The 24364-nt window shown below is 44.8% G+C and overlaps 1 protein-coding gene and 1 pseudogene across 2 annotated transcripts in view; both read right to left on the bottom strand.

The window, feature by feature from the left end:
- Positions 1–24364, bottom strand: part of Xdh (xanthine dehydrogenase) — a 66503-nt gene that overhangs the window by 33907 nt on the left and 8232 nt on the right. For both annotated transcript variants that reach the window (XR_003952104.1, NM_011723.3), the window contains exons 3-14: positions 23241–23337; positions 21955–22060; positions 18071–18197; positions 17001–17062; positions 8747–8815; positions 8373–8459; positions 7114–7255; positions 5242–5334; positions 4612–4763; positions 3466–3559; positions 2592–2701; positions 572–756 (exon numbers count right to left, since the gene is read on the bottom strand). Coding sequence is in view for 1 of the 2 variants with exons in the window: in NM_011723.3 (NP_035853.2) it covers positions 572–756; positions 2592–2701; positions 3466–3559; positions 4612–4763; positions 5242–5334; positions 7114–7255; positions 8373–8459; positions 8747–8815; positions 17001–17062; positions 18071–18197; positions 21955–22060; positions 23241–23337 (1324 nt within the window). In the remaining variant the exon portion in view is untranslated. The remainder of the gene's footprint in view (positions 1–571; positions 757–2591; positions 2702–3465; positions 3560–4611; positions 4764–5241; positions 5335–7113; positions 7256–8372; positions 8460–8746; positions 8816–17000; positions 17063–18070; positions 18198–21954; positions 22061–23240; positions 23338–24364) is intronic.
- On the bottom strand, positions 15454–16097 carry Gm18068 (predicted gene, 18068; annotated as a pseudogene).

Below are 24364 nucleotides of genomic sequence, written 5' to 3' on the forward strand. Positions count from 1 at the left end.
ACCATAGCAACGGTAACACTAGGCATGGAAGTAGTAACATAGATAGGAATGCCACCAGACATGCTGCTGCTGTAGAGTGGTAGTAGTGGTGGCAGTAATACTACTACCTACCAGTAGGAGCAGCAGCAGCAGGGTAGTAGGAGTGACAGCAGTGGCAGAAAGTAGCCGAAGTAACGGTGGCAGTATGCTGCTAGCATCAATAGCATTAACAGTGCTTAGCTTGTAATGGTGCTAGCTGCACTGGCAGTAGTAAGAGCAGTAGCAGCAGTAACGCTAACAAGATAACCTGTAAAAGCAGGGTTATCAATGGCCATGTTCACAGTAACAGGTTGAAACTAGAGTGGCCAGCAGCAGTAGCAGCAATAGTAGTGGGAGATACTACCACGGCAGAGATGCTAGCCAAACTGAATAGCCACAGCTGTGAGACCAGGCAATGACAGCAGTCATGATCGAGGTATTAGAAGCATTGCTGGAAGGAGCAATAACAGAAAAGTAGCAGAAGCAGCTGCAGCAATAGTCACACACCAGAGTCAGTGCAGCCAGCTGCCTGCTACAGCCCATGCTTACTTACTTGGACAGCTGCTTCGGAGTGGTCTTGAGGGCTGAGACAGTTCTGTCAGCCATCCCTCCAAAGCAAAGGGACAGTTCCTGCACTTCAGTGGTCCCTGGCTTGAACAGGACTCTCATGCCACTGGTCACCTTGGCAATGTCATCTTCTCTCCTGGAGGCCTGCTTGAAGGCTGAGAAAAACTCACCCTAAGGAAAAAGAAAATAGCCTGCATGAAACACAGGTCTGTGGCCAGATGGACGGGAGAAGAAGAGGAAAGGATGGGACTGCCTTAAACATCAGTGAGGAGCTAGTCTCAGGGAGTGAAGACAAGACATATCCTAGACTCCATTTTTAGAAGTTCCTGGTTACAAGCTGGAAAGGGTCAAGACTTCCCCTACCAGTCAGGCAATTTGGGGATAGGTGATCTTTACAGAGCAAACAGCTGGAAGGAGAAAGATACCTCCCCAAAAGCTCTCAGAGACCCATTCTGATGCCAGTATCAGAATCCATGGCCCCTCCAAAGACTTCCATGAAAACTTGCACGCTGCCTCTCCAGTTGGGATAAGGAGGTGTGGTTATAGGCTGTGACACACCCTCGCCTCGTGGATCCCCCAGATGGTGTAATGTGTCCCTCCCACCAGTACACTGTAGCTTGAGACATCCTGGTTCCTGTAAACCTGTGTCCCTCTGTGAAGCAACTGTTGCTTTGTGTTAGAAGCGTGCTTCCCTCCTGGGGCTGAACCAGGTCTGTCTCTATGGAGAGGAAGATATGAATCACTTTCCAGGAAAGAGCCATGTGACATCTGCCTTCTGCGTTGTGTTGATCCTCGGGGTTGTGGCCAACCTGGCTCTGCATATTTTTATGACTGCTAAAGGCCCTTTGTTCTGAAGGAGCCACAGGGCCTCCTCCACACATGGTTCTTAGCACTGACGTGGTCTGCAGCACCTTGCTTGGAGCTTGAACTGTTTGAAAGCAGGCAGTGTTCCAAGGGCTACTCCCAGGGCCATACGGGTGTCACCAGCTGTCAGGGGAATGGTGTCCTTTCTTAATAAAACTGTCTAGCTCACAGCGTAAAGTCTCCTTCCTTTTATCAAATGATAGCTTTTGTTAAAGACCATACCTAAAACATGAAAGCTGAGCCCGCCCCTATCTCCTTTCCCCACTCAATTACAAAATGAATTAGTGATTCGTGAAATTCAAAATTCTGAGACTCTTTGCTCAAAATAGTCTATAAACACAATCTGGAAAATCATTAGGAGGCCGCCTCAGGGGCATAATTGCCCAGATTGAATTAGCATTCTCATTAAGGAGGTCAAAATACATAAGAGTGAACACTGGCTATGTGCTTCGGTAACCCGTGGTTATCCTGGCAGCTGCGTCGTTGGCCTCCTCCAGGAGCTTTTGTAATATGTCTGCCGTGACTGTATTCTCAGCTGGTGGCTGTGGAGAGGAGGACTACACTGGTCCAAGCCACCCAAGGTGCCACATCTGCCCAAACGAATCAGAAAAGATGCTCATAAAGCCAAAATCCAGCAGGGTAAGGCCAGAGCAAGTCCAAGGTTGGCATATGAGTGTCGTACGGCAGCCTCTTCACTCTGCATGCAGGACCAAGACAGGTCACCTTGGGAAGATTATATCACTGGCATGGAACAGGAATAGCAAACAGAGATGTTCTTGGAACTGTACTGAACTGCTGGTTGATAATCACCATTGGCTTTATACATCTACCATCTCATGAGCTCATCCTTCAGTCTTCCCTGTAGTCTGTATGGTAGGATATACTGTGCCAACTTTATAGAGAGTACATGGGGGCTCAGAAAGGTGAGACAAGTCACCCTAGACCCCCATGCCTTCCTATTGAGTTCCACAGTCCATGCCCTGCAATTTGGTCGGGATCATCAAGAGCAAAGCCAGTGAGAATGGATCCATGTTAAAGTTGAAAGATGTTGATGTGGTTCTGAGACTGTCTTTAGGCTCCTTATCTGGAACCTAACACTGGTACAGTTTGGGCAGAGCCTAGAGCAACCTCTGCTGTCTTACCTTCCTGCTGTAGGGGATCACAATGGACACCAATATCTCCTCTGGACTGAGCAGAGTCCTTCTATAGCCAGGGAAGAAGGTATGGTCCATCCAGACCGTTCTCTTGGTACCTGTATACCGACAAGATGATGGCCACATGCAGATGAGAAGATTATAGAAATCAATGTGGAGGTTTCAAAAAGAATAAAACTACCATATAACACAGCACTATCCCTTCCGGACCAAACCCCAAAGGAACCAACATCCCAAGATGCCAATGTTTAATGTTGCTCTATTCACAACAGCAAGGAAAAGGAGTCAACCTGGATATGCATCGACAGATGAATGGTTAACAAACTGTGACCCACAGAGAAAATGCAATTCTATTTGGCCAAAAAGAAAAAATGAAATTATAAAATTTGCCAAAAAAAAAATGGACAGAGTTGGAAAACATACTATTGAGTGAGGTGGTCCAGACTCAGAAAGATAAATACTACAATTTCTCTCTCGTCTGAAGCTCACAGCTTCTAATGTTTTCTATATGTACTTTAAAGGGGTGAGTGTGGGTAGAAGCTAGAAAACTAGGAAGGGACCCATGATGGGGACATAAAGGAGCTTTAAGGGACATGAGTAAGAAGAGTAAGGGAAGATAATTATGCGAAACTAAAGTGATATAAAGAGGGGAAAGAAAGAAGAAACCAAAAGTGAGACAATGCTTAAAACTCTCCCAACCCCACAATCTGGATTGATTTCCCTGCAACTTCTGTGAACACAGACCTTAAAGCATTGGGAATCACTGAATTTGGGGCTCTGTTTCTCTAGAAAAGGACCGATGCAATAAGACTTTCCTCCCCCCCAGGTCATTCTATTTGGATCTCCATCTCAGGCAGCTCACCTCTAGATGCGAGGGTCAGCTTGGCTCGACTGGCCATGAGCACAGGGTTGAGGTCAGAGATGGGGCTCGCGGTGATGATGTTCCCGCCAATGGACTAGTGAGGACAAGCAGAGCATGAGTGAGCTGCTCAGGGCATTCAGGGCAGAAGGTGACAACTGTGGGGGCAGGCACCCCAAGGACCTGACTCCCCAGCAGTGCCCAGGGAGACATGGCCACTCACAGAAACACACAAACCCGAAGTCAAAACACTTGGGGGATGGGCTCAGCTCTGAAAAGTACGCATGTGTCAACTCATACCCTCAATCAACTGAGGGTAGCTCTTGTGAATCGCTTACCCTCCCCTGACCTTTTATTTCTGGAAGGACTGAGGGGAATTATCACAGGGGATGTAAGGAGTCAGTAAAATGAAATCCAAGATAAAGATCAAGGAAAAAAAAAAGAGGACAACTTCTAGATGAATAGTTGGCTCTTTTTGGATCTGAACGTCCTGACAATTTGACAAGAATCAGTAACTGTTGTGTTACTGAACGGAAGAGGAAAGACAGCTTGAGCTGAAAACAAAACACCTTCTCAGAAGCACGCTTAGGGGAACTGAGAACAAGGTGTCAGTCTCTACATTTGTGTTTCTCTGTCTGAAACCAGAAACGGCCCATTCTTCTTGGACAGGGTAGGGGCGTTGAAAATGTGCTGTTTTGTTCCGTTTTAACCTTAATAGCAAATTTCCAAAAGCAGAATGGGAGAGAGAGTTTGTCTCCCAATACCGAGAACTCTGTGAATCCCAAATGAAACAAGGAATATAAATGTTGTTCTCTACAAACTACAAGTATTTGTCAGTCTGAAGGCTGACATAATGGTCAACAAATGGACCCTTCCCTCTCTTGAGTGGGCTCTGTACTTCTGGTTCTCCTCTAACCTCTGAGGGGGTCCGTCCCCTCCCAAGTCTGGCTTCTCTCTCAGATATCTCTCATTCAGACTCTGAGAACCTGGGCTTAACGAGAAAGGAGATAGGACACTGTCTCTCCAACCTTGAGGGAGAAGTGTGAGTGTTTCTCGGTTGTCTACAGGCCATCTTCATGAAACTTCCCAGGGACTTATCACGAACCTGGGTTTGCATCCTTCCTCTTTGCCTCCAACCTGAGGACTCACCGCCACGGACTTGACCTGCTTGCCAGCAAACCAGCGCAGCTGCTCCATCACGCCTCTGAACACCTCTGTCCTCTGCTCTGGAAGTGTAGCAATCGCGTCCGCCAGGACACTTTCCACCAAGCTAAGGGGGCAAGCGGCTCCAAAGGAGATTCCTGTGGATACACGCCCGAAATAAAGTCACTCCTACCTGGAAAGACTTTACATAGGCTGTGCCTGTAAAACAGAGCCAGGCTGAAGCAAGACTCTTTCATCATTATAAGGTCTAGGGAAGCTACTTAAAACTAATGCTCGACATGAGCTGGGACGATGTCTATACCTCTGGAGTTCATGTTCAACACATATTCCTATAATCCAGTAATTCTCAACTCAGCAAAAATCAAAACCTCAGGAAAAGAAGTTCTGGCTTAAAAGGGGGCGGGGCACACAAACATTATCATCTCCATCTCTCTAGTTCCATTGTCACGTGATTCAATGCGCCATCAGGACCAGCCAACACCAAGATTCTCACAACCTCCTGCAAGAGATGATCTTGTATGCTCCATGGAAGAAAGGCCATGAAGGCTATCTCCTTCCCAAATCACCCATGCTCTGTACCAAGTGGGCACCAGGGGAAGTGGATGGCAGCCTTACCCTCAGGCCCATGTGCCACTGAGGTCAGTTCAAGGATCCAGGCTGGGCAGATGATCAGAGGAAATAGCATATTTTTAAATTTCATTTCAATGCCTTTGGGAAATAAGAAACTTGGGTTAGAGACTTTAGTGGTTTCCCCACATCACTCATGGGGTGTGCGGCTTGTTGAGCATCACACTGAGTATGGCGGATGGGGGGGGGGCTCTGGATTAGGAAACAGGACAGATGAGGAGAAATCAGGCCAGTCATAATCTCTGTCTTTCTCCGTCAAAAGCAAGTAAAAAAAAAAAGTGCACTCAGAGTCACTGCAGTGCAATGCATGAGTATTGTGTGGTGGCAATAGTGATGTTAGAAATCACAAGACATTAAGGAATGTCTGAAATTCTTCTAAACAAACACTTTACATTTTAACTTACTTAATATTCCTAATAGCCCTGTACTGGGGCTGTAGATTTCTGTTTGTAGATGTGAAACCTGGGTATGGAAATGTCCAACTTAAAACATAAGATCATGTATGTGTATGTGTGCACGTGCACAGTAGAAGCGTGTGCATGCCATGATGTGAGCGTAGTATCAGAGGGCGACTTCCAGAGGTTGGTTCTCTCTGTCCACCATAGGTCCTGGAGATAGAACTCAGGTCATCAGGCCCATCTTTTCCCCACTAAACTATCGCACTAGCCACAAGTGTTAGGATATAATAGCAAAAACATCAAATCCTTAAACTCAAGCAAGAGAAGAAAATGAGATATAAAACTTCAAACCTATCTTCTAACCTCCAGTATCACTGTCTGGGTTCCTCAAAGTGAGGAATCCTTACAGGGCTGCATCTTTGTCCAGTTTCTGTCTCCACCCAGCTAATCAAGTTAGAAGCCTCTGCTGATGCTGATGCTGACGCTGACACTGATTCTGGGGTCCCACAGACCCAGATGATGCACTCTCTCAGTCTACCCAATAGTGTTGCAGATAGGGAAAGTTGAAACAGAAATACCAGACTCTCCATCTTGGTATGGCTTAAGGCTTCAAAGAGCAACCCACTTGAGGAGTCCATTCCCAAGGCAAGATCCAGACTGGTACAGTGAATTCCATCTTAGTAAGGCTTTTTCCTACACTTACTCTTTCACATCCTGCCCTGACTGTAGGTAGGTAGGTGTTTACTTTGCATGGTGTGTGTATCAGGAGGGAGGGGAGCAGATGAAGGCAGTTTTGTATAGTTCATAAGATCTTATTATAACCCCACAGTGCTATCAGACTCACAGAGAGGAACATATCCAGGGTCAAAGCACCTCCAAAGGTTCTTCTAGCTATGCTACCCTTGGTCCCTAAGGCTCTGGTTATATAGACAAAAGACCCGAGGGCCACAGTCATGTTGACAACAAGCACACCAACCACCATGAATGCTACTGAGCCACAGACTTTAAAGTCACGCCACAGCAGCATGTCTCACACCTTAAACACAGTGTGTCACAATGCTATAGATGAAGGCCTCTGTACCACAGTGTACTTCTGAGGGCAGGGCCAGTACTGTGCTCTATCACTGATCCAAACCAGATTCTCCTCTCTGGGCTGGGGTTCCAACTGGAATCTAAGGAGTTGAGCTCCTAGAAGCTGCTTTAGCTCGCCAGGCATGGTGTGTCAATCACAGTACTGGAAAACAAGGAACCTCTCTCAGGATGCTCGGGCAGGGATTGAACCAGGCCTCCCTGACTCCAAAGCCGATGTCTCGGGAGTCCATGTGCACTGAGATCATTGTGTTCCTCTTAGTACCCAAATACCCAATAAAGGAATGAGTATAGCGCAGAGGAGAAAGCTCAGGGAGAGAGAAGAGGGACAGAAAGAGCCCAGCAATGCCCAAAGGTCTCCATGGAATCTTACCTATCTCTGTGTTTCCCACCACCAGCTTGGCATCAGGGTGCTGGGCTTTGAGGTCAAGCAGTTCCTCCATGGTTGAAACCTGGATCCAGGTCACACGTTCCCCTTCAAAACGCAACGTCTTCCGGGGAGTGTCTTTCAGCCTCTGGGAAGTGTAGTTAGCTTACCATGTGTCTCCTCCCTACCACCATTCACCCAAGGAATTAAGTCTGCAAGGGGGTCAACCTGTTTACTGACTTGTGTAAAACTGAACTCAGAAGGAAGAGCTGCACATGCCATGGGCAAAAGTGAGGGGAAAACCACATTCAGTAAGGCACTCTGTTCCCTGTTCAGTACACCATAGCACTCTTGAGAGGAGCTTGGTAAGAGATGCTCTCTGACCATCACTGTTAAGGCTGAAGATCAAGAAGGCTATGGAACCTGCCAAAAGCCACCTGCTATGAGGAACCCAAACTAGAAATCACCAGGAGGCACAGAGGACAGAGAGTGGGAAAGGTTAGAAGTCAGGAAGACAGACATCCAGAAAGCAAAGATCATGTAGAGGAGAGGACTGAATCTAATAGATGTGGATGATACTGGGTGGTAAAAGAAATCCCAGATTTCAAACTGATGGTGTCTTCAAGGGTTCACAGTCCAGAGGATGATATACCAGGGACACTGATAATCTATTCTCTGACCTGTTGAACTTTTTGAGGCAAGGTTCGGGAGCCTACATCCCCAAGAAGCATGAACTAGAGAAACACTGGAGGAGGCTTGAATCTTTCCTTGCAACAAACACAAGTGAAAATGATAAAGTAGGCATGAGGTTGTGTCTCTAAGATAGAACCTCAAGCCATGCTGATGTCCTTTGAACATGGTTCTGTTTTATGGTTCCTCTAAAGAAGCAAGCTATCTGTGGAGAGGGAAAGAGGTGGGTTGATGGGCTTACGCGTAGACTTGCCAGGAGGTCCAAACTGATACACAGTGGCTACATAGTGTAGTACTATAAAAACCAATCTCTATTCCTGTGGGGCTTAAAGTCCATCAACCTGGACATAGAATCTGTAAATGTATGTATGACACTGGTAAGAAGAAGCAAGGGACCATGGGATAGAAGGGCTTTACCTCCTAGGAATGGCAGGAAAAAGAAGAACTAAATTTAAATGCAATACCAAAATCTAAGATGAAAACGTGCCAAGTTCTCAGCAGCTATAAATACAAAAATAGAACTCAGTGGCTCATGGAACAGATATTTGGCTAGACTTCTCCCCACTATTACCTACCAGCAACTCTGGGGGAAAGATGGGCTCTTGGGTGGGATCTAAAGGTTTGAAATCCTCCGGGTTGAATAAAGAAGATGAGGGAGCAATCTGTAAGGAAAGGAAACAATAAGAATCAGATGCCAGGGCTGACTGACCCAGCTCTTCCTTTGGGTGAGCTCTTTCCCAGGCTGTCTGGTCCTGGGAGAAGAAACGAGGCTTCTCTGCCAGAGAAGCCAGAGGTGATGAGCATCTTCATCATCTGAGCATCACCACATCTCATTGATCCTTTCTCCACCACCACTTCTGGGGACATGGGAAGAGTGTAGTAACCCCCATCACCCGTCCTAGGCCTGAGACTGCCCCACCAGGCTTCCAGAAGCAGAAACCCCCATTACCGTCTGGTCCTTTGTTTGGCTCATGCAGCAGTTTGGGTTGTTTCCACTTCCTCCACAGCACCCACCATCCTGAGAAAGTGACACACATTCACGTAAGGCTATTTCCATTCTCATAGAACCTAAGAAAAGTCCATTACTTTTGTCTACTGAGGCCCAGATCTGCTAACCCCAGCCTGCATCAATGGGAGAAGCACTGCCTATCCTATCCGGTCTGTCTCCGCTCAGAGAGTCCCTGCTGTGTGCTGACTTCACTGAAGTGGGTTAAGGAAGTCTTTGGGGCAACAGGGAAATCTGATTTTTCAAGAGAATGTCTCCACAAAAGCTAGGCTCTACTTTATTACGATGTATGTTTCTACCTGCTTTCCTTCGTCACTGTTGTTTCCTTAAGAAGCCGCTAAGAGAAAAATTCTTATCACTTCTTACAAGACTTGAGAGGTGCTAACTTTTAGACCAGCTGAGATTTATAAAGCTTGGCTGGGAGTCTGAAGCTGGGGTCTGTCATGGATGCCCTACATCGGCACGGATCTCAAAGATGCAGCCACAGCCAGTGTGCCCAAATGGCCTCTACTACTGACTATGCATTTCCCACAGAAAGCTACACACTCCACTCCTCACTGTGGCTGTGTTCCTGAGAAAGAAGATGGGTCACCCCTAACTTATGGGGAAGTGCTTGCTCAGACCTCTTAGGAGGGTTGTGACCAAGCACAAATGAGCTCAACTAAGCTCAACTAAGGCAGCATGTGGTGGGGCAAATATGTGTTTCCCTGACAGATTCAACTCAAGAAGGCAGGAGACACTCCAAAATCATGAAGTTAATGCTAAGAAACAAATGTGGGAGACTAAGTTTTCTAGGGTATCGGGTCATCATGGAGTAAGCTGGGGGCAGGCTGCCCTTCTGTGTGTGAATCAGGAGAGATTCTGAAATCTCCAAAAGTGGAGCCGCCACCCTCTACCTGCATCTGAAAAGGCTCTTAGAAGGCCTTGGAGGTTGAAGGTGTGGCCTTTGAGAACATGTAAGCATGAGAAAGAGAAACCCTTGCTAGTTCATACCCCGTGGAGCTCTGTATGCAGAGCCCTCTGGCACCTCATCTGTGTTCCGTATACCAGACCTGTTCTGTCTATTACACATGAAAACACCCTCTCCCATCGTGCCCTTCTCTATGGGAAGAGCATATTGGACAGGGAGAATGAGCCCTTAATATCTCTTTTCAGCTTTCCTCTTGGAGAAAGAGTAATGAGGTTGCATTCTCAGACTTTCTGGAAGCAAGAAGAATTTGCAAATATTTTACCTGGCCTTCTTGAGGAAGGACATACATTATATAAGCAACTTTGTCCCGACAACCAGTATTGCAACATATTACTACTTGGATCATTTTCTTTGATAATTCATTGGTATATTTATGCCCTAAATTATTGTGATATGTAATGGTGTCACTCAGAGTCTCTGGAGACTGACTTTTCTATCCACACCTTCCCATGCTCTCTGTTTTACAAGGCAAGCAAGAAGAAAACTGGCCAAAATACTCAAAACACCAAGAGAAAATTCTACCAACTTAGAATTCTGTAAGACTCATATTTGAAAGCTAAACAGAAAAAAGGAGAACAATAATGCACACATGTGACCTTGGTGCTTACGAAGCAGAGGCAGGAGACTCACTATAAGTCAGAAGCCAAGCATGAGGTCATAGGTACAATAGCCCAGTTAAGAAGACATAAAAACCCTCTATCTGGAAGTTGTCAGTGATGGTGCATGTTTTAATCTCAGCACTCAGAGGCAAAGCCAGACAGATCTCTGTGAGTTTAAGGACAGCCTGGTCTATATAGTGAGTACTTGGACAACCAGAGCTACACAGAGAGATCCTGTCTCAAAAACCCACCCCCAAAACAAAACTTAAAGTGCCTTAATGTGTATGTAGATAACGATGAGGCATCAAAAGAAAAATATTGCAAGATAAGTTTTTAAATGTTTTAAACTGAACAAAATGAAGCAGAGAAGTGCAAGGACAATTGCTTCCAGTGGAGAGTGCAACACTGTTCATAAGAAACAGAGAAATCCTGCAGAGAGATCAGTGAGGGTGTGGCTGAACATGACCAGTTCTGTTGGAGAAACTGTGAAACTGTGAAATAACACCTTCAAAAGTAACTCATTCCACTTTCCTGACAAGGAAAGGGCTATATTATTAGTACATTATTTGTTCTGAAGAAAACGTTGTTTCCATTTAATGAAAATTATTTTCATTTTCTAGGGAACAACCTTTACTGAGTCATCCTATTTACTGTTTATTGGGAACTTAGCGATCAGACCTCAGATTCGGACTTAATGTTTACAAAGGAGTTTAGGTTAAGGTGAAGACTGATTCAGAAAAGCCTTAAAAGCCAACCCTGGTGTTTTGGGGTTTTTGTTTTTGTTTTTGTTTTTGTTTTTTTGTAATGTGTAAGTGTCCGTAATTAGAGTGGTTGCATCTCCACCTTCCACTGCTCCAACAACCGGCAGACCCAACAGCATTGAACAAAGACTAAGAGAAACTATAGAAGCTGAGGTCATGTTGCTAGGGTCATGAAGGCCGAGACTGGGGTGTTCCTCTTCTGGAATTCCGGGTGCTGAAGGCAAAAGGTTACACACGACCCTCCTTTCCAGGAAGCATCCAGGACAGGAATAGTCTAGAGATTCTTCCTACGTCTCCATTATTATCCATTTAATGTTTATTTTTCCGTAGTCACCACCTTTCCTTCATTTTGATATGCATAGTCTGTATTTGTCCCTTAGCTCGCCTGGCTCAAAGCTTATTGCTTTCATTGATTTATATATATATATATATATATTTTTTAAGAACTAGGTTTTGTTTTGTTGATTTTTCTCTATGGAATTCCTGGTTTCAATTTCATCAATTTCTGCTCTAAATATGGTTTCTTCTGCTTCTTTTAGATTTAATTTGCTCTCTTTTATTCACCTAAGGTGTGAGCCTATATTATTGATTTTTAGATTGTTTTCTCCCAGTATTTACATTCTCTGATATAAATTTCCCTCTAAGCAATTTTCAATTTTATTATATTTTCAATTTTACCCAGTTCCAAAATATTTTTAAATTTACTCGGGGATTTCTTCTTTGCCCGTGTGTTGTTTGTTGCTCCTCCTCACAGAAAGCCTTTTTTATATTTTCCAGCTCTCTTTCTGTTGTTGGTTCTAGTTTAACCACAGTCTAGTCCCCAAACAGACATTGTATAATTGCTATTATTTTTTATTTGTGCTATAGTTCAGAATGTGATCTATCTTGGTGAATGTTCCATAAGGAAAGTGTCCTTTCTCTCATTTCTAGCTATGGTGGTATAGAAACTCTAGTAACTCTAGTAACGTGCAGCTAAATTGATGGTTCTGTTGAATTCACCTGTGTCTTTCCTATTTTTGTTTTCTATTTGCAAGATATGGCCATTTCTGATAGAATAGTGATAAAATATTAAACATTAAAACCCTCCATTTTGAGTCCCACCATGTGTGCTCTTTGGTTGGTGGTTTAGTCCTTAGGAGTTGTGGGGGTACTGGCTAGCTCATATTGTTGTTCCTCCTGTGGGACTGCAAACCCCCCCAGCTCCTTGGGTCCTTTTTCCAGCTCCTTCACTGGGGACCCTATGGTCAGTCCAATGGTTGGCTGCGAGCATCCACCTCTGTATTTGTGAGGCACTGGCAGAGCCTCTCAGGAGACAGCTTTATCAGGCTTCTGTCAGCAGGCTCTTGTCAACAGTGTCTGGGTGTGGTGATTGTAAATGGATGTATCCCCAGGTGGGGCAGTCTCTAGATGGTCATTTCTTCAGTCTCTGCTCTACACTTTGTCTCTGTAACTCCATCCATGGGTGTTTTGTTTCCCCCTTCTAAGATGGATAGAAGTATTCACACAATGGTCTTCCTTATTCTTGAGTTTCATGTGGTTTGTGAATTGTATCTTGGGTATTCCAAGCTTCTTGACTCCTGGGCTAATATCCACTTATCGGTGAGTGCATATCATGTGTGTTCTTTTGTGATTGGGTTACCTCACACATGGTGAGACTCATGGCTCCAGCTGCATATGCAGCAGAAGATGGCCTAATCGGACATCAATGGGAGGAGAGGCTCTTTGTCCTATGAAGACTCTATGCCCCAGTGTGGAGGAATACCAGGGCCAGGAAGCAGGAGTGGGTGGGTTGGTGAGCAGGGGGAAGGAGGAGGAGATAGGGAAAGGGTGTCTTTTGGAGGGGAAACCAGGAAAGGTGATAACATTTGAAATATAAGTAAAGAAAATATCCAATAAAAAAATTTAAAAAAACCCTCTGTCTTTTCAGTTCTGTAATTTTCAAGTGTATTCAGCTAACACATTTTTTAAACTTTATCTTGGAATATCTTTTCCCAGTGCTCTGCTCATACTTGCATACATGTTAAGAGCCTCTGTGTATTTGTACTGTGGCTTTTGGACCCATGAGCTCACAGCAGGAATGCCTGGATGTAGCCTGCACTAGACAGGGATCATCTACATTCACAAAGCCCCATTTTCTTATGAGTTGTCTTGCTTAATAAAGCCCCACATGTGCTTTTAAGAAAACACTGTGTCTTCTTAAAGCATCGGTTCTTTTATTGATCCATTCAGTGGCCTTGAATGCAGCCTGACTTCAGCCTGGCTTTAAGCTTAGGGAAATCCTCCTGACTCTGCTTCCCAAGCACTGGGATTACAGATGTGTAGAGAATTTATCTCGGTGGAATTTCCCCTCCTTTGGCGATTTCAGTATATGGCTCCATTCTCCTCTTCGTTCCTCAGTTGCTTATAAGGGGAACATGAACTTTAGCTGTGTGTAGATCAGCTGTAGTTCTGGATTCTTTGGTGGACTGTTTCTTATTTTCTGTAGCTTGACTTAATTACATGTTGTCGGGATCAGGGTTCTGTTGATTTCGTTTCACTTAGTTCAGTTCTTGGTGTTTTATTTTGTTCTTTTTGACACTGGTCCACCTTGGTGTCCTCTGAAATTCCTAGTTATGTGGTTTGGACTCAAAAATCCATTTGAGGAAATCCTCATTCATATTGTTGAAATATTACTCCTGCCTCTTGTTTTCCTCTTCTTCTGGCTTCCCCCTCACATGCATGTTACACTCCTGTGGTTCCATAGTTCTTGGTCTCCTGGTTTATAATCTCCTTCTCATCTCTTCTCTTTGCCCGTTGGCTCTAGGAGTCTGCATTTTCATATCCTCAGTCTCAGAACTGCTTTCCTGAACATTAACGCCACAAATAAGCCCAGCAAGGTCATTCTTCATTCTGTTATAGTGGCTTTGATGCTAGTGTTTCATTACCTATCTATTACTGCATGTCTATTTTTTCCATTAAGACCTTTAGCAATTATATTATTTTTATAAAGTCGTGATTCTATCATTCTAACACCTCTGTCGTATCAACTCCAATCCTGTTGTATGTTCATTCTCTTCAAATTGTGTTTGCCCTGTGTATGTATTGTGATGTTTATTTTTACTGGAGAGAAGATATGTTGTACTGAATTAAAAGACCTCTGTCAGTATACCTGTACTGAATAAAAGGACTTCTGTCAATATGTGAGTCTGCCCCTATACTATGAATGTCACAAGGACCTTTCTGGAGTCTATTCCTTCCTTAGATGAGTCAAGGTGGTTGGAGGAGTCTGAAGTTGAAAATTTATCTTCTTCCTAGTTTGGTAGACATATGATATGATATGATATGATATGATATGATATGATATGATATGATATGATATGATATGATATGATAAGAGAAGAAGAAACTCTGGTACAACATCTATATGTTTCTGCTCTTTTCAATATTTTTTTTGAGATTGTACTATAATTATAATATTTTCTCTTCCCTTTCATATATTCCTTCTTGTGCCTGTGATTGTCTGGACTTCGCTGTCTATCTTCTACCTGAGGAACAGCAGCTGGTCCTCTAACTTCCCTCCCCACAAAGAATCAGAGTAGAGTTGTTACCTTCCAGTTGTCTGGCTTTGCATGGACTGAAAACATCTGCACCCCTCACACACCATAGTGGAAAATGGAAATCCTGCTTCCGCCTGTTCTAATGGCTTATCCTTCCACTTCCTCTCTGGTAAACACACACAGTCATTCTTTATGTCAGCCATGTGCCCAGCTCTACCAGAATCTGCTCAAGCTTCATTAGCCATGTGATGTATATGAGAAAATAGGAAATCCAAGCTTGATACATCCAGGGACAAAAGTAAACAGTCTCTAAATAAGAATCCCAGAGGCTCCAGGGAAGGAACATGAAGGCACTTCTACATGCTTGCTCAGTGCCAGGCCTTCAGGCTGTTTAGAGCTCTCCTCTCAACTCAGGAAGGACTGGGTTGAGAGGGATAGAGTACTCCACATTGAGATCATGCACTCAGTCCAGGAGACCCGGAGGAGAGGAGAGCTGCTGACATTGGTCTCTTTTGAAGCACTCTCGGGGCTAGATTGTATATCTTTAAGCAGGACCCTAAGATGTGTGCACGAGACAAGATCAACAATCCTTGCTTCTCAGAGAAGCCTGGGCAGTTCATGAAGAGCATATGTCAGATAAGAGAAGACAGGTGTCAACACCATCACTTAAAGTGTCACTTGTTGAAGGCCTATTGTACTAGGTATTGTCCCTAAAAGCTCTGTGAGTGGTACTTGATTTTTTTTTTCAAACTCTGATCATGTGTTTGCTCCTCTCAAAGTCTTATTTATTACTGGACTCAGATATAGTAGAAGCTCTCAACTAGGAGAGCTGACATCTCTCAGCAATCTATTCCTGATATGTGTGTGTGTGTGTGTGTGTGTGTGTGTGTGTGTGTGTTTGCATGTGCATGTGTGTGTTTAAGTTCCTTCATTCTCTTTACCAAACATTTAGCATAGTCCACAGCCTCCGCATTTTGCTAACTACTACATTATTTCCTCAGAGTAATACACCAACATTTGTGTTTCAGGACACGTGAAATAGCAAGTTGCTGAATCTTTGTACTTTGGCTCTGGGCTTACATTCTTTGTTTAAGGGCTTTCTGGCAAAGTATTGATGGACATCATCTTCTTTAGAGAGATTGAAAAGCTTTAAGATTCTTCTAGCTCTTTTGGGCCCCAACTATCAAATCACAGCAGTATCTATCAGTCCAGGGATAACCTTTTCTCTTTTGTGCTTAACAACCAAGTTAAGACAACTCATACTGGCATCCACAATGCATTCCTGAACGGACTTGCACTTCCTCCCTCCAGGTCTCCTTGGTCTACTACAAGAATTTCCCTTACTCAACAGTAAGTGCATCTGGCATGAGTCAAGACACGTTGCTTCATGGGAAAGCCTTGTTTGCAAATCCCAGCATAGATTCCCACCGTATAGACCTCCCAACTTAAGTTTTATAAACACTGCACGGTAGCTATTATAATCCTTGACTCATGATCCACCATTTCCATCAGTTCTACCTAATTGCATAGCTCCTACTTCATGATCGGATTGCTGGATCACCACCTTCACTCAGCCTTCCCGAGTTACAGAAACCCAACACTTTCTCCTGATGTGCTTGCCCTAAAGGTTAGTGAGGAACTCCACGGCCTAACTCTCCGCAGACCCGCAATCAAACCATGATGAGAAAGTTTGATTGAAGTTAGAATCCTCTTAACCCAGCTGAGGAGTCAGGTAAAAACTGGAGTGGATAATTCAAGAGCAGAGAGGCCAACATTCTACCCTCACCACATAGCGGGTGTGTGTGTCTGTGTTTACACCACCAGTGAACACACACCGAGCTATGGCTTCAGACTAGAGGTTTATGAACTCTGAAGTGGTTCACAAACTGTCTGGAGATCTGATTATCAGCTCCACGAGGCCAGCAGAGTGCCAACTGTGACAGCAGCTAAGAGAAGGAAGGAGGAGGGGTATGAGGCTGAGCCAGGCAGGGATGCTGTTAAATGCCACATTCGGTACCTGTGCAAGCAGAGCCTGCCAATCATCAAGGAAAGTGGCCAAGTCTCCAGGCATTGTAGGAAGGTAACACTTGGGTAGTGCACATCTTCCAGAGAATCTGAGCTGCAGGCCTTGCCAGCAGGAAATTTCACACCAGGGATAAGAAGGTAGCGTCTGCTTGCCTTAGCACATATTACCTAGGAGGAGGGCTCACTACACTGGCTTGCTTCATTCTTCCTCCCAATAGACCTAAGGTCCTTGGCATCCTCCCAGTTGTGCTTTTTGCAGTTTCCTGATTTAGGGGCAGGCTGTGCCCACTCCAGGGCCCCACTTACCTTGGCAAAGGTCCGGAATCCCTGGAGGATGGGTCTATAGCCTGTACAGCGGCAGAGGTTTCCTGCAGGCCAAGGGGAAAGCTGTAAAGTTAACGTCCCTTCCAGGGGATGAGGACTTATGACTTTGCTGCATGTGCTTGACCTTCGACCTCCTATGTCTGCTGCCTATGAGGCCCTGCTCCTGCTTACATTTCTGTCTCTAAAACACCCATCCCGGTGCCTTCCCACAATGCCTAGAGCAAGCCCACCCTGACCCTTTCAGAGTGTCTGATCACCTTCTCACTGAGCTTCTCAAACTATATTACCAGTCATGCTCCCTCTTCAGAGTGGGAGTCTCTGGAGGAAGGGACTCCTATCTTTTATCCTGTGTCCTTCACACTTCAGATAGTACAAAGCATAGGGCTCAAAAATCGGCTGAGATATTGAATGGGTGGGAAACTTTCTGGATTTAATTCCCTAGATAGAGAGCTATAATCCAGTCACAGGAGATGAATCGGGAAGTGAGCATCTGCTATGACTCAGCATCTAGTCTCTCTTCCTCCTGAGCAGCAATCACCCTGGTCAAGCTTGTTCTGATGGAAGTCAAGTGAAAGAATCCGAGGCCAACAGCTCTCAACCTGTGGGTCACAACCTCGTTGGCAACAGTCTGTCTCCAAATCCATTTACATCATGATTCATAACAGTAGCAACTTTACAGTTTTGAAATAGTAATGAAAGTATATATAGTAAATAGTAGAGAGTCACCACAGCATGAGGAACTGTACTCAAGGGTCGTAATATTAGGAAGGTTGACAAGCACTGCTCTAGACAGCTTCTCAAATGTCAGTGGTTGTCTTGGGACAAGGTTGCCCCATGAAGGGTAGGATCTAGACATCCCAGGAAGCAGGGACCAACCTGGTCAACCAGAAGAAGGTGAACTTCCCAGCAGATCTTGGCTACCATGTTTTATAGCCAGAGCTCTCAGAAGAGCAACACCTGGCATTCCCAGCCCATTCTTGACTGTCATTGTCTTGACCTGTTCAGGACCCATGTGCCATCCCACTCCCTGGGCTGCGCCTAAAGGTCCACACCTTGGAAGGCATTCTCGATCTCCTCGACAGTAGGCTCAGGCTTGTTTCGGAGCAGTGTGTACATACTCATGACAATACCAGGGGTACAGAACCCACACTGGGAACCATGGCTTTTGGCAATTCTCTCCTAAAAAAAAAAAAAGACAGATAACACATGCTCATGTTGGCAGAAACCCCACCTCCCCAGCTCCTTCATATTTGCTTAAAGCTGTGAGGGTCTCCATCAGGCCACTGAGCCCATCTGAGGTGGCACAGATTCCTCATCTTCATGACGGAGACCATCCCACTAATTACAGCTATGGATTTTTTTTTAAAGTCATTCATATAAAACTCTATTTTTTTCTCTTCTTTATCCCCTCCTTATTTCTTTCTATTTGTTTGTTATCGAATAACGCTAGGGCCCTGAACATACTAGGCAGGGACTCTATTATTGAATATCTGTAGACCTTTTTCTACTGTTTGTATGTATGTTTGTTTGTTTGTTTGTTTATGATGATGTCTCATTGTGTAGTACAGGCAGGCCTCGAACTTGATTTCCTTCTATCCTAGTCTCCTGAACAGCTTGGTTTACAGCCACCAGGACAGCCTCAAACTCCTGGTGTTGTCCCTGGCATTCTGTAGGCATCCATCAATGTTAGCCATTAGTGGACAAGTCCTTTAGAGAATACTGTTAGTTCTAGCACAGAGAGTTTAGGAATTTACCCCGGTTCAAGTATCTTAAATAGAAACACTGTGCTGCGTTCTTTTGACTACATGAGCCTGCAGTGAAATTCAAGCACCACTCCTGAAGGACCACAGAGTGTGCCCTATTCAAACCCACCACTGCATTCCTGGATTGTTAAGTGAAGGTACCCTCGGAGCACAGGGAGGACATGAGAACTGGACCAGGCGCTAAGCTGAGTTTACTATATGCATAGAATGTCACAAAACTCCCACCAAAGCTGGTGGGTTTTACTTCCAGTTCCTGTTCCTCATCTACATGGCTTTCTCCTTTTTCTGTCTCTTGGGAATCTTTCTCGGTACTTGAGTAAAACTGACAGGACGTTATAACATCTGTATCTGTAGTCTACCCATTCATTTTGTGAACATGGATCAAGAACCTAGTATGCAGTAGGCATGAAAGGTTATATAAACAGAGAAGAGAGATGGGGAGAAATTCCATGAAGCCTGGACTGTAATAGTGCAATTTTGATAAAAATGGAATAAGAAAAATTCCATGTGGTGGCCAGCGCTGTGCAGAAGATTTGCACAATTACATGATCCAGAGTGACTGAACCACTCTAGAAAGGATCTCGAGGCTGGTTTCAATATCGCAGTTAGGATCAAGAAAAGAGAACTGTCAGCAAGAATGCTTGATACAGCACGAGCTTGGCGTGCCAGAGCAGCTGAGAGAATATGGGCGGAACCTGCTGACGCTAAACACTTTGGGTGGGAAAGCAGCTCCTCACAAGCTGGGGCAAGCTACAGAACCTTCTCTGTGTGATGGGCAGCCTTAGGAGATTTCAGCCAGCAGTGATGTGATTCATGGCTTTAAAAAAATAAATCACTTTGGGCTGCTGGGTGGAAATTGCATTCTAAAAACAAACACAGAAATGGGTCTTCGGAATATAGTATAGCCAGCTAAAAAGAGATAATGACATGGATCAAAGTAGTGAGAGTTAAACAGATGGGGGAGCTATCATAGATGGTTTAGAGAGTGGATCACACTTCTGGATGGATAGGGTGTAGTATGTGAGGGGATCAAAGATTACTCCTGGATCCTTGGAAAGTAAGAATGGACTGCTTTGCCATTGGCTTAAATAGAGCAATACCCAGGAAGGAAGATGTTATGGACAAAATGGGTTTTTCCTACAGCTGAGATTAGACATTTGTGCTGTGGTATCAAGTAGGCAATTGCAAACGAGTAACTTCTGAGGAGAGGTCAAAGTTGAAAGTGCAAGTGTGTACCATTTGCAGGTAGTGGATGTTCCAACGTACCTGCCATGAGATTGTAAGAATGGAGAAGGGCAGGGCTGAGGCCAGAACCTGGATACTGTGGCAGTCTGTGGGGAGCCAACGAGTCAACACATGATGCCAATGAGAGTAAGAGATGAAAACATGGGAAAGCCAGAAAACAAGAAAATCAAATGCACTAGGAATACAATCAACCCTGCTGCTTATATGGAGATAAAATAAGAACACCGAGAGTAAGAGTTCATGTTGTTGGGAGGGCGGATACAAATCCTGTGTTCAAACTACCCCTGCATTTGGCTACCGAGGAAACAACAGGCTCAAATTAAGCTCACACTTCTCGCAGGTTGGGCAGGTTTAGAGGTGTACCCTTTTCCTGCCTAAGAAACAGAGATGAAGCAACAGCACTCTCGCCCTGCTCTGACACCACAGACTGGATCATATGCTCCTCCTGTGGAACAGAACCTGTTTGATCATCCGGAGGCCCTAGTGCCTGGAGACAAAGGAAGTGTCACCCCCTGAAAGACGTGTCTCTTCAAATGGTCAAGAGAGGATTCAGACCTGGGTTTAACTCTGGAACCGTCTCTGATTGCAATTTTTCAAAGAACTCGCGCCTCAGTTATCCCAGGGTGGGGCTGTTCTCTGCCTCCACCTGTTTCAGTTTGGGCTAAGAGCATCCAACTTCTCCCTCCAAACCCCCAGATTTGCAATATGGTCCCCCTCATGGTTCCTGACTTCAATCCAATGCCAAGGTCTAGTTCCACAAGGGAGAAAACCCCCAGTGAGGTATTTATGGGTATGTTTGTTTGGCCCTTGAAGTTGCTGAGGTTGTGAATAACCTTGAACTTTTGATTCTCCTGCATCCTTCCAAGGGCTACAATTTCAAGCAGGCAGTGTACCCCGTTTCTATGGTGCTTGGGATCTAATTCAGAGCTGCATGCGTGCTAGGAAAGCAATCTCGTCAACTGAGTCATACAGCCCCTAGCTATTAACTTATCTTCATTCTCCAGAGAGTAAAGGTCTGACAGTCCATATGCGTGGCATTTAATATTGATTGATAACTTTATAGGATATGTAATTTAGGAAACAAGCCTCTGGGTGTGTCCCTCGAGGAATTATCTAGATTAAGTTTGCCTCTGGTCAAAGCCATGAGTGTTTATCTAGATTAGTCAAGGTGGGAGAAATGGCTGAATCCAGGACTGAATAAAAGAAAAACAGCTAGCCAGATATGAGCATTCCACTGCTCTCTGCTTCCTAACTGTGGATGCAATGTGCCCAGAAGCCTCAAGCTCTGATCACTATGACATCCCTACCATGGTAACGAGTACCCTCAAACTGTGAGTTAAAATAAGTTCTTCCTTATGACTGTAAATATTAAAGTAGCCCGTTTTCCTTTGTTCCCGTTTTGAGGCTGGTACAATGGTAGCTGGCCCTGACTACTTATCTCCAGTTGCTTCTGACAGGAATGTTGCAGAAGCAATGTGTAAAGAAAGTAATTCAACATTGATATTGTTCGAAGAGTGGAGGATGTGTGGTACAACTGGAATTATAGGAGTCATGGAAATCTGGAATTGGAGGACTGTCATTTGTCAAAGCATACTCAAGAACAAGATGTCCTTCCCTGCTTTCCCAGGTCTGAGGTAAGGATGCCCCTGGATATTAGATTTAGCTGAGTTGTTGCTGTTGCTGCTGTTCCGGGGAGGGGGGCGGGGGGAGGGGACATCATGCAGTATTAGATCATCCTGTCCCTATGGATGGGGGAGCTTTGGGTATGAGTACCTGCTCTCTCTACCTTGTTCATCTAGAAAACATTCACAGGGGGCCCTGGAACAACTTCTTTTCCTTGGGCTGTGAAGTTTCTCCTAACAAAGGTGCAGCCTTGGTGCAAGTTCCCCTGTAAAACGTGCTGGCCTCACGTTTACCACTCCACTCACCTGGACAGGATGCAGCTTCTTGGTGTTTCCTATGCCTTCCACAGTTGTCACAGCAACATGATGCAAGGAGCAGATGGGGGTCAAGCAGGCATTGACGGAAAAATGACTAGAACCACAGATTAAGGCCATTTCATTGCCATTGAGGTCATCAGAGCAGTGCAGGGACTGCCTCATAGGACTTGGGCGCTTTCTGAATGTCTCTCTGCTCTGTGCTAGGTTTGTGTCTGCTATTGTTATCTTTGCCTCTCCATATAAAACTCTGAGCCAGGAAAAAAGGGGGTTCTATTCCAACTGCGACTGAGCCTCATTAGAGTCTCCGTGGGCAAGCTACAATCACACCAGCCTCAAACTGGAGCAAAGGAAAATAGAGTACTCTAAGCAATCTCTTATCCCAACTCTAAAGGGCATTGAAAGGAACTTTCCAGCAGGCTATAACCTCGAAGCATGCTCCTCCTCTCTCTGCAGGACCCTTCCCTGGTCCTCAGCATTAGAGCATAATTTTTGCTTTCATCCCTTCTATCCCTCCATTTCCCTGGGGTAAAAGTAGAGATGAAACTCTAGCCCCTTCCCTGTATCTCTCCCTTAGTTATCACTCTTTCATGAAAATAAACAACATAAGTTTCTTTAAAATATGCCAGCTCTGTGCTAGGGGCTGAGGAAGTGAGGCTAAATAACATGAAATCCCTACCCTGGAAAAGCTTGTAGTCAATGCAAGAGATAGAAGTGGGTGTAGAGATGTGATGTAAAAATCTGACAGTTAATGATTCAGGAGTGCTGTGCAGAGGGCATTAAGATGTTTGCATAGACAAGGAGGACTTAACTCAACCTTGGGGATCAAGCAGCACTTCTTAGAGGAGATGCTGTTGGGGCCCAGTATTTCCAGGTAGAAAATTCCTGGGTGAGAGGACATACAGGACAGGAAACAGTGTGTAAGATGATCAAGAAATAAGTAGGGCTGGGCCATGAGTTCATAATGTTAAGTTTGAGGAGTATTGAATCATTGATGGCAAAGGAAACTGGGGAGGAACTCATGGACATACTATGGAGTATTGGGGATGGATTTTATGGGATGCCATGTTAGCCTTAACTATAGAATGGTCGTTTTATCTGTAGTCCACAGCTTGGTCCCCATTCATCAGCCAGGAAAGATACCCTATAAAACATCATTCTCTGATCTTTGTTCATGATTGGAGTCTTCTTGGAAACACACATGCTCACACACTCACTCACAAGATGATCCCACATCCTACCCTCCCATGGAGCACCAGGCAGCAGGCAAAGGATACACGATCTTGTTCTGAAGGCGGTCATACTTGGAGATCATCACGGTGCATGCCCCACAGCCACCTTCTCCACAGCCAAGCTTGGTCCCGCACAGCCCCACTGAGCAGCCTCTTGTTAAGGACACAGATCCAGAGAAAGGACTCTACAAACAGCTGGACAGAGCCTCACAGGCACAGCTTAAACACAAATGAAGCCCTTGACCCAGGAGGCAGCAGACCTATGGCCTCCTCAATCCATGAGGCTGAACTGCACCATACAGATGTAAGAACAGATCAGCTCCACTGCAGATGAGTCAGTACCCACAGAACACCATCCAGGATACAAGCTCCAGGCTCAGGGTCTCCCAATGTCTGAGCAAGAGGACCTCGCATCTCAAAGACAGCATTTGGGGTGTTGAGGTGAGCAGTGACACTCCTCAGCCATTCTGAGGCTTGGATTTTTTTACCCTGAAAACTACAGCCTGATAATGTTCCTGAAACCAAAATTAAAGCTGAACCAGGCTTTTGAATATCTCACATAATATATATATATACATGAAAAACAAAAGATCGGTAACCAAGAATGGACCCAGCTCTTATGTATACTGTGGAAAGATAATCTATTACCTTGTTAACTGGTAGGCTAGTCCAAACCCACAGCACTCATGTGGCCACCTTTCTTGAGCCATAAAGCCCTCTTTGTTGGGTTTCTATCAGTCCCTAAGCCCCCATTTCTCTTCTGAAGATGGGAGACACACAGAGAATTACAAGCAGGTAGCCTCGTCCTCTATTTTCAAGAAAAAATTAACAAGAAGAACTATATTGCATCTTACATTTAAAGCTCTTGATTTCCACAGCAATTTGCTTAGGCAAGAGCTACTATTGCTCTGCAAATTTGAATGCAAAGCACAAACAAGCTGAGGTCTAAACTGTAACACGAGCTGCAGAAATGTCATTGTGTGTGTCATAGTCCTCTGACTAAGAGTCTCCTGACTCCAGAGCTGTGTGCAACCCATCTCCTCCTCTGCCAAAGAGGCTTCCCAAGACCTCAGGAATTTTTGTTCTCTTCTTTGTTCTCATTAACCGAGGAATAGATAGTTGTTTGCAGCTGATACACCTAGAAAGTGTATGGACAGAGATAATATGGT

This window comes from Mus musculus, chromosome 17 (genome assembly GCF_000001635.26).
Source record: "Mus musculus strain C57BL/6J chromosome 17, GRCm38.p6 C57BL/6J".
In the NCBI taxonomy this organism is placed as follows: Eukaryota; Metazoa; Chordata; class Mammalia; order Rodentia; family Muridae; genus Mus; species Mus musculus.